We start from the raw sequence: 17,155 nt of genomic DNA, 5'->3' as shown, positions 1-17,155 counted from the left end.
AACTACTGATCTGTTTTGAATGAGCTCATTGACTAAGCTTCCAAATGACAGACTATTGCTGACACAATTTCTTCTAATCTCACTCATAAACTGGCTGTCCTTGTGCAATGTGTTCTATTCGGCCAGGTAAAAGATCCTTTCTGCATGCAGCCTGTAAGAATTTTATAATTTGCAATGACATCTGCTCTCATTTGTCTAAACTCTAACAAATACAGACCCTAGTCTACTTAATCTCTAACTTGGAAAATCTGCCCTGGGTGGAACCAATCTAGTAAAGTTTGGCTGCATTTTCCATTGCAAGCATATCATAGCACCATATCTCATGTACATCACGTTGTCTCCAACCTAAATCTATTATTAATGAGTAAATCAATAGAAAAGCCATCAAACAATTTGGTGTGTTTAAAATAAAACTCTTGTTCCTGAAAAGAGCGATTACCTTGTTTCGCATGTGATAAGAGACAGCATCAAGGTACAAAAACACCTGAGAATCCAGTTTTACCATGCCAATGGGGGTTGAGGGGCAAAATGCTCCTTGTTGAAGCGTAGGGTTAAGTTTTATAACTGCTTTGAGATAGAAGTGTTGGCCCATAAACGAGAGATACAGATAAGGCTGTAGCATTAAGGAAATGCTGTCTTTTTAGCAATTGTTATTCAAAATAAATCATTAACTAATGATTTAGAACACTGATGTGACAGAGTACAGGAAGGATATAGAGTTTAGTGAAATGGTGTTAAGACAACAACCTCTCCCTCATTGTCAACAAGATGAAGGAGTTAGTCAATTACTACAGGAAATGGGATGGTGTGCATGGCCCAATCAGCATCAATGCTGCTAAAGTGGAAATGGACGGAAGCTTCAAGTTTATATGTATAAATATCACCAATAATTTGTTCTGGTCCAATCACGTTGATGCTAGAGCCAAGAAAGCACATTCATTGCTCTACTTCCTCAGTACACCAAGGAAATTTGGCATGTCTCCAACGATTCTTACAAATTTCTATAGATGCACTGTAGCAAGCATTTTATTGGTTTGGCAAATGCTCTGGCCAACACTACAAGAAACTGCAGAGTTGTGGATGCAGCCCAGACCATCAATCAGCCTACCCCCTCTCCCCACCCCTTTCCATCGACACTTCTTCCCCACCATTTCAGACGACTGAACAGACCTTTCACAGGGAGGGTGCAGTATGATTTGCCAGCATAAGAAACATAGAAAAATTCGGCCTTTTCGAGCCAGTACTGCCATTCAATATGATCATGGCTGATCATCTAAAATCAGTACCCCGTTCCTGCTTTTTCCCCATATTACTTGATTTGGGGAAATGACCTGAGAGATATAACCTCTCTCATTGTGGTCCATGCACATGATTTTGTTAATCTGCACTTTCTTTGTTGCTCTATTGATGTAGTACTTTCATCTGCATTCTAGTTAATTTCCTCTTTGAACATGGGTATGGTTTGCTTGGACTTGGACATGGTGTGACTGACTGAATTGCATTGCAAAACTAAAGTTTTTCACAGTATTTTGGTGCATGTGACAATAGCAAATCAACACCAGTCTGAAGAAGGGTCTCGACCCGAAACGTCCCCTTTCCTTCTCTCCAGAGATGCTGTCTCCAGTTACTCCAGCTTTTTGTGTCTCTTCGATTCAAGCCAGCATCTGCAGTTCTTTTTTTACACAAACCAACAGCAATGTTTTGTATTGTCTCTTGTTAATTAGTGATTTCCTAAGATTCCGTTCCAAGGACATTATTTTTATCATCTTGAAGGCTAATTTTTGGATGATAGCTGCAATTCCCATGTTGCTTCACATTCTAGGACATCCCAAACACTATTTTCTGTCAAAATTAATGCATCATAAAATAGCTATTTTTTTCATTGAGAAAGCTTAAGAATTCGCACTGATCAGGCAGTAAAACCATGAAAATAATTTGAATGAGTTGACTCATTCGAATACTGTTCTGTTGGAACAAGATTATCTCTAGGATGTAATCAATGTGCTATTCTTTGCAAGAGTCTAGTAAGGGCAGGTTAGTGGACTGAAATATGATGAGGATCAATCCAGTGTCTGGAAGTTTTTCCATTGATAATGTGAGGTGGGAATCGTGGCTGATTAGATTTTTGGTGGTGCAATGGTGCATTGACCAATTCTCATGACCAGTTTTTAATTCTAGTTTGGGTAAGCCAGGAGAATGCAGACTGGACTGAATCTAGGACCCAAGAATTAGTAGTGCCTTATTTTAAAAGCTCATTGGAAAAGTTCTGAATGTTTGATTTTTACACTAGGTCAATTTTTTTTCTCAGCATCCACATCTAAAGTTTTTCTATTACCAGGTTTGGTGAAGAAACCTTCATTTTTACTTATTTTCCTCCAGCAGAATTATTCCTGGAGTAGTGTACACAAACAAGCTCATGACCATGCAAAATAAACAATGGTTGACTGTTTTGAACTCTCCTTTTCTGTCGAAGTAACTGATCAGCACAAAATTTAGTCATCCGAGTAGAATGTGAATCTGCTCATGTAGAGTTCAATGGTCCTTTATTGTCATGTATCTGGGTAAAATAAAATTTTCTTTTTGCATACAATTCAATAAAATCTTACAATAGATAAGCACAATCATACCCAAGTATAAGAGTGTAAGAGTAGTAGATTACACTGGGGCAGTATACCTTCGGGTGCCAGTTGTCTCAAGTTTCAAAATTCTTGAAAATGTAGTCTTAACTTGGCCTTAAAGTCTTGGTGGTGGCAGTGTGTCAGAGTTGGAGGGGCTGGACTGGCCAGGCAATGTCAGTGTCCTCCAAAACTGCTCTGCTGCTGCGCACCGCGTCCGAATCGCACACTCATATGACCCCTGTGAGGCCTCCAGTGGCGCCTGATCCAGAGGCCATGCAAGCATTTCTCTTGGGGGTAACCACAACATGAACGAAGAGGAAATCATAGCCTTTCTTACTCTCTGATTAGGCTCCACTAACCACTTTTCAGATTGAACTGCAGCATCTACCCAGCATTTTCTACTTGTATTTCAGAAGTGCAACATCTGCGTACCCCAATAATGCAGGTATTAATCTGATCTAATTGAGTAGACTGTAATGTGACTTGAACTTCTAGATAATTTTTAACACCATTGGTCATCAACAATTGTCAATCTTATTTTTATCTCATTGGAACAAAATTTTATAGGCACTGATCTTTAACAATTGTTACCTGTTGCTCGAGCAAATTTTACACTTCAATTCAGAAATGCGAATCAATTGAAGAACCAACTGATGATGAAATGTATATAATGTTAGATTGACATAAATTTGTGTACTTAAACAACAAATGCTCAAAGTACTTTGAGCAGTATTTATGAAAAAAGAATGAATGATTTGTGTCAGTGAGAAGAGTAAAACGAATAAAAACCACAAGTTTGAGTTACTATGTTTTGGATAAAAGAAGTGGAACTAATGCTGACCATACAGTGAAAGTACCCCAAAGTATAATTAGATTAAAGTTAGGGTTTTTGCCCAGTTTGATAAAAGCACAGCATTATGTTCAGTTCAAGATGGTGTGCAACTTGAGGTGACTATGCATGGAGTACTGTTTCCATATGCCATCAAATTATGTCTTGCAGGTTTGCAAGGAGGTTTGAAGGAGCTTGAGAAGATGCCCAGTGCATCTTGGAGACGATATACTGTGCACGTAGAGTATGTGAATGCTTAACATTGTGATTATGGGTGCCAGGCAGGTGGGCTGACCATCCTGTATGTTGTTTAGCTGTTTGATTATTCTACACCCTTCCAGACCAGATTTTGACTAACTCTTGAAGCTGTAGTAGTGATCCAATTATGTTTCCATTCAGCAGTTGTCCTTTGTTGTGGAAATTTGCGATGATAATGTTAAATATCAATGGGTGCCGCCAGAGTTTTGTTGGATATACTCGTTGCCAGGGACTTGTGTGGCACAAATGTTGGTTGGCACTTAGCAAATAAAGCCTGAAAATTGCCCAGGCATGCGAGTACATGGAACCAGGCTGCTTTGTGAACTGGGAAGATGCAAATAGAACAGCCAATCGATGCAGTCATGAATCCAGCATATGACGAGCATTTGACAGCACTGGGCTTCTATTCGCTGAAGTTTAGAAGGTTGAGGGCATACCTCACTGAAACTTACAGAATAATGAAAGGCATAGATAGAGGATGTGGAAAGGATGTTTCCACTAGTGGGAGGGTCTAGGACCAGAGGTCATAGCCTCAGAATTAAAGGGTGCTCTTATAAAAAGGAGGTGAGGAGGAACTTCTTTAGTCAGATGGTAGTTAATCTGTGGAAACCTGTCAGCCATGATTGAATGTCGGAGTGAACTCGATGGGCCGAATGGCCTAATTCTACTCCTTTAACTTGTGAACCTGAATGGACTTCAGGTCTCTTCGTCTGAGTTCATTGAGCATCTGAAGGGCCATTCTTTGGAAAGTGAACTAAATTGACGCACGTGTGACCGGATGTCAACACATAAAGTAAAACATTAAAAAAATTTGGAAGAGATTAATCTTATTCACTGCTATTTTCCAACCTACAGAACTATAATGCATGTCTGCTGAAGATGTGAACATTCTTGCTTTTTAAAATTCACAGAGTTTGTAAGATAAAACTGAGTTATGCAAAAAAGACTTCTGTGTGAGGTCACACACTTGACCAGTCATATTGGACCTCTGACCCTAAACAAACATTGTCAGCATAACATATAAAAATTTCACTTGATAAACTTCGACATATATAAGTCATATATACAGTGCAAAACAATATACCTGTAATGCTTTCAGAATTAGAAGAGATGTATTCCACAATTTTTCATATTTTTGGTCACACGTGAATAAGAATGGCCCTGAAGGTCATTGGGTATAGGACACTTTCATGAAATGAGCTGAGATGATTGGCTTCTGAGGAACTTGTTATCTGTCCTTATGTTGGTCAGACAGCAGCCAGTGGAACAATTTCTCTTTAATCTCCATGGTTTATTAAGGCTTACATTCAGCTCACAGGGTCAAATACTTCTTTGATATCAGTTGGTGGTCACTCTCGCTATACGTCTGGAGTTCAACTGTTTTGTCCTGTTTGGATTTAGATTGCAATCTGATTCCCAGTTAATTGGCTTGCAGAGCCCAAACAATAACGTACAAAAGTAGATCAGTGAGGTCGTGCCTGATGAAAGGTCAATGAAATACACTTCGATTGAGAGCAGATTTGCATGGGTTCCAATCAACCTGATTTGACCTGTATTGACATTGTAATTAAGTTCCGTTTTTGAAAGCACCACAGACCTGATCTGGGATTTTAATATTCTGTGTATTTGAACAACATACCAGATAATCAGTGAAGGATGGCTGTCAAAAATTACTCTTTGAATGCTTGCCAATTTCAAATGTTATTTTGAAATCATTTTTCAAAATAACATTTGTCCTCATTTCCTTTGAAATATGTTTGTGATGTAGACTATTTCCAAAAAAAAGTGTGTGACATAAGAATTAGGGGCAGAATGATAAAAACTGTTCTAACTTTTGCAATATTGACATTACCACAAGGAGAATGGTGCTATTGATAACAATATATTGATAAATGAATAGCAATCCTGGTTACTTCACAATGGTATCTCAGATAGCTGTCAAGGCCTTGAGATTGAAACATAGCTGCTTAATTTAGCATTCTAAATCTCTTCCATGGTACTCCAGTATGAAAATGTTTAAAATGCAGCATCCTTTTTGCAGTTTAAGCATATTTCATAATCGTTTGGGCAATTGGTTAGTTTGACAATTTAATAAATACGAAAATGAATAGGATATACATTGCATCTTGCCCAAAGTTTCATTGATGTGTATAAAATCATGAAAAGAATAGATCCAGTAGACACAGTCTGTTGCCCAGAGTAGGGGAAATCGAGAAGCAGATGACCCAGGTTTAAGGTGGGGGGGGGGGGGGGGGGGGGAGATTTAACAGGAACCTGAGGAATAATATTTTCCACACATTGGGTGGTGGGTGCATGGAACAAGCTGCCGGAGAAGGTAGTTGATGAGGCAGGTACTATCGTCATGTTTAAGAAACATTTAGACAGGTACATGGATAGGGCAGGTTCAGAGGGATATTGGCTAAATGCAGACAGGTTGGACTAGTGTAGATGACATGTTGGCCGTTGTGAGCAAGTCGGGCTGAAGGGCCTGTTTCTAGCAAGAACAGGAAGGCAGATTATTATCTGAATGGTGTCAAGTTAGGAAACAGGAAAGTACAACGAGATCTGGGTATCCTAGTTCATCAGTCACTGAAAGTATGCATGCAGGTACTGCAGGCAGTGTAGAAAGCCATTGGCATGTTCGCCTTCATAAGAGGAGTTGAGCATAGGAGCAAAGAGGTCCTTCTGCAGTTGTACAGGGTCCTAGTGAGACCACACCTGGAGTATTGTGTGCTGTTTTGGTCTCCAAATTTGAGGAAGGACATTTTGGTATTGAGGGAGTGCAGCATAGGTTCACAAGGATAATTCCCGGAATGGCGGGACTGTCGAATGGTGAAAGACTGGAGCGACTGGGCTTAAACTCTGGAATTTAGAAGGATGAGAGGGTTTCTTGAAACATGTAAGATTATTAAGGGATTGGACACGCTAGAGGCACGAAACATGTTCCCGATGTTGGGGGAGTCCCAAACCAGGGGCCACAGTTTAAGAATAAAGGGTAGGCCATTTAGAACGGAAATGAGGAAAATCTTTTTCATTCAGAGTTGTGAAGCTGTGGAACTCTCTGCCTCAGAAGGCAGTGGAGGCCAATTCCCTGGATGCTTTCAAGAGAGAGTTACTTAGAGCTCTTAAAGTTGGCGGAGTCAAGGAATATGGGGAGAAGGCAGGAACGGGGTACTGATTGTAGATGATCAGCCATGACGGTGAATGGCGGTGCTGGCTCGAAGGGCCGAATGGCCTACTCCTGCACCTATTGTCTGGTGTCTAAACAAAAAAGATGTATATATATATATATATATATGTGTGTGTGTTTATGTGTATATATGTATGTGTATATATACATATACACACACAAACACATATATATATATATACACACCCACTAGGCGGCTTTGGATTAAGAGGGCTGATCCGCGGGCAGTTGCTTGGGACGCAAGTCGGGGCCTGATCAACCCCGGCTGGGTCGCCTGGGCGAGGGTGTCTGATGTTGTGAGACCCGAAACACCCGATGACCCCAGGTCACATCACTGAGGATGCGTCCCAGCGCATCCAGAAGATGTATCTTTTACTTGACTTGACTTGATATATATATATATATATAATATACATAAATACACATACACAACAATAATAGTGCAAAGTCAAAAAACGCGCTGCGTGCGAGTGATGTCATCCGCACAGTCACCGCGAGACTCCGGACACAGCACCCGAGTGCTTTCATTGCCATCTTGGGGGATTTCAACCACGTGACTTTGGACGCTACCCTACCCACTTTCAGTTTGTTGGCTGTCCCACCAGGGATATGAAAACATTGGACCTGTTGCATGCCAATGTTAAAGAGGCGTACAGCTCCAAAGACCTTCCGCCACTGGGAAGATCCAACCACAACCTGGTTCTCCTCCTACCCTGGTATTAGCCAATGATCTGGAGGCTGCCTATGACCACAAGGTCAGTGAGGAGGTGGTCACAGGGTGCCTGTGACAATCTACAGGGCTGTTTTGAGGTCACAGACTTGGATGCACTCTGTAGTCCCCATGGAGAGAACATTGATGGACTCACTGACTGTGTTACCAGCTACATGAAGTTCTGGGTGTATAATGTTGTCCCTAAGGAGACTACACTGTTTCCCTAACAACAAGCCCTGGGTCACCAGTGACATAAAGGTCCTTCTCAAACTGAAGAAGAGGGCCTTCAGGAATGGTGACAGGGAGGAGGTGAAATGGGTGCAGAAAGAGCTGATGGCGAGACTGAGCCAGAGTAACGACAACTACTGGAAGAAGCTAGAGCTGAAACTTCAGCAGAACAACATGAGAGATTTGTGGAGCGGTATGAAGAGCATTACAGGCTACAAGAAAACCAGTGACCTGGGGAGGGAAAGCAATCGTGACTGGACCAACGAACTAAACCTGTTTTTTAAATGATTTGATGCGGGCTTCTGCCCACCACCCCCCCTGCTCCCTGACAGACTCACCCCCTCAATCCCCCCGGTCCACTTCCTTAGCCCTTTCTTTGTTGCGCCTGACTATCAAGGCTGAGCAGGTGAGGAAAGAGCTGAGCAGACTCCGTCCGCCCAGGCAAAGCCAGGGTCCCGATGGTGTCAGCCCTAGGAGAGTCAAGGGGTGTGCCAGCCAGTTGTGCGGAGTACTCCAGCATATCTTCAGCCTGACAGGGTTTCTGTGCTGGTTAAACTCTACCTGGAGCCCCTGCAATTCGCTAACCAAACAAAGGTGGGGGTTGAGGACGCCGTCATCCACCTGCTCCATCGTTCCTATGCTCACTTGGATACGCCTGGAAACACCGTGAGAGTCACGTATTTTTTTACTTCTCCAGTGCTTGTAACACCCATCTGGCCTGCCTTGCTAGGGAGCAAACTGACGAAGATGCGGGTGGACACTCCATTGGTGTCTACCTGACTGGACGACCACAATATGTCAGGCTACAGAACCGTGTCTCGGACATGATAAATGAGCAACACAGGGGCCCCGCATGGGACGGTCCACTTTCCCTTCCTGTTCACCATCTACACCTCAGACTTCAGCTATAACTCGGACTCCTGCTACCTGCAGAAGTTTTGAGAAGACTCTACAATTGGGGGCTGCCTCAGTGAGGGGAGGGAATCTGGATACATAGGGGTAGTCAACGACTTTGTTTAGTGTTGTGGGCTGAATCACCTGCAGCGCAACAACGACAAGACTAAGGAGTTAGTGGTGGACTTTAGGAGGAGAGGAACACCCTTGTCCCCTGTCTCCATCAATGGTGTGGATGTGCAGTTTACCAGGGAGTCCAAATACCTTGGAGTATACCTGGATAGTGAACTGGACTGGCCCAGGAATGCTGAGGCCCTGTACAAGATGGGACAGAGCCGGCTGTACTTTTTGAGAAGGCCTCCTTGCCTTCAACGTCCGCAGTAAGATGCTGCAGATGTTCTACCAGTCGGTGGCAGCCAGTGCCATCTTCTTCGCTGTCGTGTGCTGGGGCGGCAGGGCGAAGGCCATGGATGCCAATTTCATTAACAAACTCATCAGGAAGGCAGGCTCCATCCTGGGGGCGGTGCTGGATTCATGGCAGGTGGTCTTGGAGGGGAGGATGCTCCTCAAACTGCGGAGCATCTTGGACAATACAGCTCACCCCCTCCATGACACATTGGTCAACCTGAGGAGTACCTTCAGCAACAAACTGGTTCCACCAAGCTACAGTACAGTATGCCACAGGAGATCCTTCTTCCCTGTTGATATCAAACTACAACTTCTCCCCCTTATGTTGTGGGGTAGACTGACTCCCCATCCCAATCTTTGCACTTCCCCAATCCTTTCTACTCGTCACTTTAATTTCATGTTTCATGTGTTTTGTGTTTTATGGCTTGACAGATCAATTTCCCTCCTGGGATAAATAAAGTTCTATCGTATCGGATAAAGCCTCCAGGTCTACATTGTTCGAAGCCTTTTTTTAGGTTAAAGTGTTTAATAGCCTGATGGTTGTCGGGGAAAAAGGTATTCCTAAACTTGGACGTTACAGTTTTCAGGCTCCTATGCCATTTGTGATGGCAGAAGTGAAAGGAGAGCGTGGCCAGTGTGGTGTGGGTCTCTGATGCTGGCTTCCTCTTTGACGCATCGACTCTTGTAGATGCCTTCCTTGATGGAGAGGTCAGTGATGGACTGGGCAGTGTTCACCGCTTTTTGCAATTTTCCTTGTTCCTGGGGGTTTGAGTTGCAGGCAGGAATCTTTAGACTGATAGAGGAGAGGGCTTATAGAAAGAGATGAGGGGAAGTGATAGGGCAAGAGCTGGCAAGAGATAGATGGATCAGGAATGGCCATATTTTAATTGACAGAAGAGTGGGTTTTTAAGTGTTAAGGACTTGAGGGATTAATATTGGAAGCAAGGCTGAAGCAAAAGATTGTGTCCTTAATGAATGGCAGAGCAGGAATGATGAACAACTTGGCTTATTTGTTCTGTTTATGTTCTGATGAAAGTGTAGGTTATGGAAATGCATAAATTGCACTTTTTGATTTGGCAATTTCGATAACTGCTGTTGTCTTGAATCTGAATACATAACCATCTTTATTTGCAAATTTAGGCACTGCTTTCCAAACATCGGTATCTAAATTATTAATTTAAAATGCAAACAAATTCTTGTGAGGTAGAATCTGTAACCAAACACAAATTTTTTGCAAATGCTAATTTTTACACTGTTTAACTAAAACTCCATCACTTTCCTATGAAGGTAAGTTCTGATATCGAGCTTTTTCTCTCATTGAGTCATAGCTCTCAAAAGCTTTAAATAAGTCATGTTAAGTATGCATTTAATAAATAAACATAACATTGCATTTTTGGCTGTGAAGATACGGACATAGTGTGCTGACATCTGTTAAGCAGTTTGAGCTGCCGTGATCAGCCGAATGGCAAATTCTACTCCCAGTTGCATTGTGCAACAGGACAGAAATAACCTGGAACAACCAGGAAGCTTCAACTCGAATGTTGCAAAACATGAATTGCAATCTTTGTATCTGCAGCATATCGTTTGGGAGATCCTGCTGCTATTTTAAAATTGTTTCTATGCACCAGAGTAACAGTTGCTTAATTTAGATGTATCACACTTTAAAGATTGATTTCATGTAAAAACACTGCAGTAAATGTGTTTGCAATGCAAATGCATTTACCTTGTATGTGCTTGTGCATTTGAATTGAATTGAGCTCTTCATGGTTTTCTATATCAAGATGAATTGAGAGTTTGAATCTAATGACGTTAGATAATCTGTCAAGGAAACTATTGCTGTTTGCTTATTTATCTGCTGGTAACTTATGGTTAGTCCAACAACATTTGTTGGCATCTGTTAACACCCTGAGTGAAACAAAAACCTTGCATGATTACGTTGTGGCTGAACCTCCAACTTTGGCCTTCAGCTAATGGCAGAGATTTTTATGGTTGGAAATCCCTTGTTACTGCAACAGATTTAAGGAAAAATTGGACCCTTTATGTGTTTATTAGAAGTCGCTATAAAATGGCAGCTAGAAATGTATGTGGAATGCTATGACTGTCAGCCGTGGCAACAAAATTGGTTAAAAAAAGTGGATGCATACAATATTAATAAAAAGGAAACATGTTCATTGTCTTTTTATAAAGGCCAAAGACGTACAGGTATGTAGGTTAATTGACTGGGTAAATGTAAAAAATTGTCCCTAGTGGGTGTAGGATAGTGTTAATGTGCGGGGATCGCTGGGCGGCGCGGACTTGGTGGGCCGAAAAGGCCTGTTTCCGCGCTGTATATATATGATATATGACAGATTACAGGAGACCATGTTACTGGAGAGCGCTGAAGAGTTGGGTGAAATTTACAGATCACAATATTTAGGTTAATTTGTATGTTAGCAGAAAATTCTACAATCATTTTTGAGTTTAATTTAAAAATACAATATGATACTTGAAAATGTTTTTCAGTATATGCTATTCTTTAATTTGATTTCACTTCTATTAATTTAGAATAGCATCATTTTACATGTATCAATTTTTTTATGGGTTGTAATTTCAGGATTCCCTGGTCACAGTTTAAATGCTACTTTGTATTTAAATTGGAAAAAGTCATGGATGACTTCAGAGCTTCTGCTCCTGAACTGAGAGCTCCACCTAATCCGAATGTGGAATATGTTCCTTATGAAGAAATGAAGGACCGAATTCTTAAAATTGTTAATGGTTTCACGGGGTAAGTTGATGAGCAATGATTTTTTTAATGTTAATTTTTAAAACAATTTGCATGTGGTAATGGCTGGGCAAAAAAATACATTGCAGCAAAATATCAATTTTGTATTGATATAGAAATAATTTTACCTCTTCCTTAATCTAATATCAAACCACATTTTTAACCAAGATTTTCTGTTGAGTTCCTTCGTTTTAGATAAGTTCAGAAGTCGCTCAGCGATACATTACAAAATTGTACTGTTTGCATTCATCTTTACAGTGGTGATTTCTGGACCATCAATATATTTTGATTTTGATTTTCCTCTGCTTTCCACCTCTGCTTTCCAACCTCCTACCAGTTTCTACCTTCTACCTGTATCTCCCGGTTAAAGTACCCCTCTGCCATGTAAATGAGTCCACCCAATTCATGCTATCAAGGACAATTATTTTGCACATGTTAAACCTCAAGTCTCCTTTGTTTTAAAGAATGGAACAACAGCCTAGCCTGCCTCTCCTGCCCTGTCAACATCCATGTAATGTACTCCTCTTCCTCCACTGTCACATTCTTTATGTAGTGAGGTGGCTAGAACTGTCCACAGTATTATAACTGGTGTAACTAGGTTGTCAAGTTTGATTTGCTTCCTCACAGTGTGTACCTCAGCAGATTAAATCATCCTTATGCTGCCTTAACCCCAATAACCTGTATTACTGCTTTCTGGGCTCTGTAGCCATGTAGTTCCTCAACATTTTCACTTATTCACTTTTTAGAATGTGTACATTACTGGCAAGGTCAGCATTAATTACCCACCCCTAATTTTTCAAGCATAGGTTGTGGAAAGCCACCTTTTTGAATCTCAGATTCTCTGCACAATGCTGTCGTGTAGGGAGTTCCAGGATGTACAACTCGTGGTGAATATTTCCAAATGAGTGTGGTCCATAGCCTGAAAGGGAACTTACAAGTGTTGTCCTCCACTTTGTGGCCTCCAAGGATGCTGTGTGAATTGCTGAGTTGCTCCAGCACCTTTTCTTTGTAAACCAGCAGTTCCTTGTTTCTACAACTTAAAGTAGGAGTGTTTCAATTCACATGTTACTCTTTTTATCAACTTGTTGGTGGAAATTACAGGCTGATAGTTCAGTCAAACAACCACGGAAAAAAGTTGAATCCTCCAGGACCAGGCCTGCCATCAGTGGCACCTATCTGTCCTGATTTCACTGGTAATCTGTATCCTGCAATTGGGATAAATTTGTTTACTCTTGTTTTATTCCTGTTATATTGAACTTTGTTCCCAGTTGTCACTTCTGGAATTATTGGCAAACTTAATCATGGCATTAGATTTAACCCAAGTCATTAAAGCATATCACAGAAAACGAGACGTGCAGAACAGTACTCTTGTTCTGCAGTGCACTTTATTGCAGAACAAGAGTATCGCATTAGCAGTTTTCGAGGTCTCTGGCACCATGTGTAACAAACGAAAACTGGAAAATTATGGGCATTTCTTGCATTGGTGCAATTCAAAGTTGTTTATATGTATTTATATCTAAGACAACCAATCTATTCACTTTTAAAGATACTGCATACAAAGTTTTGAAAATAAGTGATAGATATTCAAATTTCCTCCAAGACACAATATATATTCCCTGCATGTACCATTTTTTTTAATGATTGGTAAATAGTTATCTAACACTACTTGCATGCAAAATGAAACTATCTTTTATAACAAGTGAGATAAGGGTGCGGAACTTGCTTGTTTACACATTTGTAAATGGATAAGGTTAGAGAGACAAGGAGATGGATCTTCCTGGCTCTGGATAGTTCTGAACGGATTTCCAACGCGCAAGTCCCAGATTAGTGCGGGTCCCCAACCTGAGTTGTAGTGAGTGACAGATGGTCCTGTCTGTCACAGCATCATTTCTGGGAGACATTTCTCTGATCCTACATCAGGTCTGACCTGACATAGGATGGGATTCTCCGCATGTAGATTTGTAAGGGAAGCACAAGCTGAGTAAAGTTTTACGTATATTTTTAATTTGAAATATTTCTTATTGCATCAATTTTAAACATTTAAAAATATTTGTCAAAGCCTGTCAAGGTACTCCAGCAGCGGGCTTCGATTGTGTACCACCTGTATAACCACCCCTCCCTTCTCCCACTCCTCTTGTCACCTGACACCAAGATGCAGGAGAGCAATGAGATCGGGCTTCCACCTTGAGGAAACATGAGAGCAGACAGGAGCCACAGCTGGCAGAGCAAATGCAGGAAGAGTCTGCCCATTGCCTCTCCTGCTCAGCTGAAGCATGAACAGATGAATAGGCAATATGTGAACAATCAAAACAAGGTTCTGCTAAATCCTGACTGAAATTTTGTTTTGACGGTGCTACAATTGCCATATACAGTTATGCAACATATGTAAAGGTATGGGAGTGAGTGTGCAAGAAATTCAAACAGAATGATTAAATTACATGCTTCAGAAATAGATGCATACATTTGGTATTTTATCAAATACAAATCTCAAGCCGTCTTCAGTTATGGAGGTCCTCAATTGTGAAGGGTTTAATTAAAATAGACGGTTCCTTTTCACTTGGGACAGAAAAAAAATAGAGTTGATCAATATAAACTTGTGGCTCAGAAGTCAAATGGAGAATTCAAAAGGAGTTTCTTCTGGGAATGTATTAACTCCATAAGGAATGTGGTGAAAATGTATAACTCCAGAGTGAGATGGGTTTGGTTAAATAATGTAGATGCGTTTAACGGAAGGCTAGATAAACACATGACAGATAAGTGAATAGGGGAAGATAATGATAGAAGACTTTGAAAGTTAAAAAATATATATGCACTGGTTGGTTTGAATGGTTAGTTACTGTACTGTAATTCTACACAATCTGAATTCCTCATCAGTTAAAGTGAATTTGCTATCCAATGATACCGATTGGTTAAATTTATTCTTGCACTGAGACATTGAGCACTTTATCCTGGGCATGACAGCATGGCTGAATGTTTACCTGGACTTTAGTAAATCAAGTGTCTGGAACTTTGCTGGAGAGCATTTCTGAATGCCCAATTATGGTGACATGCATTGTTCAGAAGGATCTCTTAGCTCTGACTAATTAGACCCAAAATGTCTGCCAGGTTCTTGTGGCTATCATCTGGAACCTCCAAGCTTAAAATATATTTACAGCTGGGCTCTGCCCGATGAGTTGTACAACCCCTCCCTTCCCCCCTCCTGCATGTCTTCCCGACCCAGTAAGCCAAAGGTCATCGGCTCTTGCCTTACTGAGTAACACTTTGTATTCCCTTTTGTATCTTGCAAATTCCACGAATTGCTTCAAACAGCATGAAAGGATACACTTTCATCTGTGTCTCTTGCTTGAGTGAAGAAGCATTGTACACAAACCTGAGCCATCTTTAGTGGTCTACATTTACTGCTTGGTAATCTTTTACAAAAGTGTTCTGCAACATATAGATTGTTATCAAGGAACAACTAATACCCAAAAAACCCCTGGCCTTATCTCATTCACTGTGGACTTTGTTAAAGATTTGTCTGTATCTACTGTTGCACAATAAAAGTTTATTAATACTTTCCAAGATGGATTCTTAAAAGGTTATTGGAGACATTAATGGCTTCCTTTGCAAACTTTAATTTTATTTCTATTCCATTTAATTGTTTTGTTCCAGATCAACTTGGTGTGAATTAAGAATCCGTCTCGGAACATTTTAATAAACCTTTACCTTTGCAAATCTTTGCCTTTAAACAGTGTATTCTCTGATTTTAAGTAATACCCCCCGACTCTTTCATGTGTTTCCCCAGTGCACACCCAATTCCACTATCTCCTCCCCTCCCCATCGCAATGCTCCTTTTCTCTCTTCCTTCGTAAATCCATCTCCCATCCTCGAGTCCCTCATTTCCCTTTTAGTCCCCTTTCTCCACCCTCTCACCTGCCTCCTTTCATCTTTCTCTCTCCCTATGGTTTTGCATTTCACTCTGCTTCTCCTTTGCTGACACTCTTTTGTCTCCTTTTCACCTGTAGCCTTGTCACTTACTCCACCTATCTACCAATCAAACCCCTCTCACCTGTATCCATCTATCACTTGCCAGGTTTTGTCAGTCCCCCACTCTCTTCCAGCTTTCTACTTCCTACTGCAATCAGCCTGAAGAGTCCCAGTCTAAAAGTCACCTGTCCATTCCCTCGACAGACCCTGCAAACCCGCTGCTTTTGTCCAGCGCTTTGATTTGCGCTTATTTTTTCCCACCTTTATTTACTCCGCATTCCAAAATCTGTCAGTAATGTGATGCTTCAATTTTCAGTTATGCTTTTCTTGCTCTAATTCTATGCTTTCAATGTTTCAATCCTTCCGAACAGCACAAACAAACCCGTTTGAGGATGTTTGGAGACAAACTGCAGATCCTGGAATCTTGAACAAAACACAAAGTGCTGGAGGAACTTAGCAGGTCAGCAGCTATGGAGGTAACTTTGCGAAGAAGTGTCCTGATCCAAAACATCAGCTGACCATTCCCTCCATCGATACTGCCCGAGTTTCTCCAGCACTTTGTGTTTTGTGAGGATGTTAGTTCTGTCCCTGTCTGGTCTGTTAAGGCTGTACAATGTTCAAAATTGTTCTGCCTGACCCTCAAAACTCTTCCTTGGACATCTTTCAGCCATATGTTCATCTATTTTTCTATTCGCTGGCATTGTGGGTACTTGTGTCTGCAGGACTTCACCCGTGTCAATCCCAAAATGATCTGAGATCTCGGCTGTTCGTCTTTGCCCCCACCCCAAATCCATCCCAGGCCATTTTCATGGCCTCGGCACCAGGGGCATAGCATACCATAACATTCAAGAGTGATGTCTGCTACTGCAGATAACAGTTTTTCCCCGCTTAGCCAAATTCTGTTTTGTGCTCCGTGGAAGTTGTATTCAGTTATTTAAAATCCTGCGATGGTCCCCATTCACGGTGTTTATCAAAGTGTTTCGTAGCCGGCCACTTAAATAACTGTCCCTTTTGCCACGAGCAAATGGATTGTATAGAAGAGCATCAATTCATTATAGAGTGCCAGTTGAACTTAGGAGCGAATGAGCTGAAACCTTATGTTATAACTAAATTGAATTAGTACAATAAACGATGGCTGAATTTACAAAGTTTTTTTTGTGATGACAAAACACATTGGCCTGCTCCCTCCTCTGTCCAAGGGTGAAACTGCAGTTGGAAGAAAGTATTAGCAATGTATGTTATCTTGTGGTCTTTTATTAGGGAGATGATGGAGGATTCCCATTGTTGATTG

General features: G+C 41.2%; 1 protein-coding gene across 1 annotated transcript in view; it reads left to right on the top strand.

Annotated features, from left to right (window-relative positions):
• The window catches only part of ppp4r2b (protein phosphatase 4, regulatory subunit 2b), a 51,227-nt gene that overhangs the window by 17,690 nt on the left and 16,382 nt on the right, over positions 1-17,155 (top strand). The window contains exon 3 of the mRNA XM_078414495.1: positions 11,731-11,901. Within this exon, the coding sequence (XP_078270621.1) occupies positions 11,731-11,901 (171 nt within the window). The remainder of the gene's footprint in view (positions 1-11,730; positions 11,902-17,155) is intronic.

The sequence above is a fragment of the Rhinoraja longicauda genome, chromosome 17, assembly GCF_053455715.1.
Source record: "Rhinoraja longicauda isolate Sanriku21f chromosome 17, sRhiLon1.1, whole genome shotgun sequence".
Lineage (NCBI taxonomy): Eukaryota > Metazoa > Chordata > Chondrichthyes > Rajiformes > Arhynchobatidae > Rhinoraja > Rhinoraja longicauda.
Note: the sequence above shows the minus strand (reverse complement) of the source record. Positions and strands in the feature narration are given on the sequence as shown.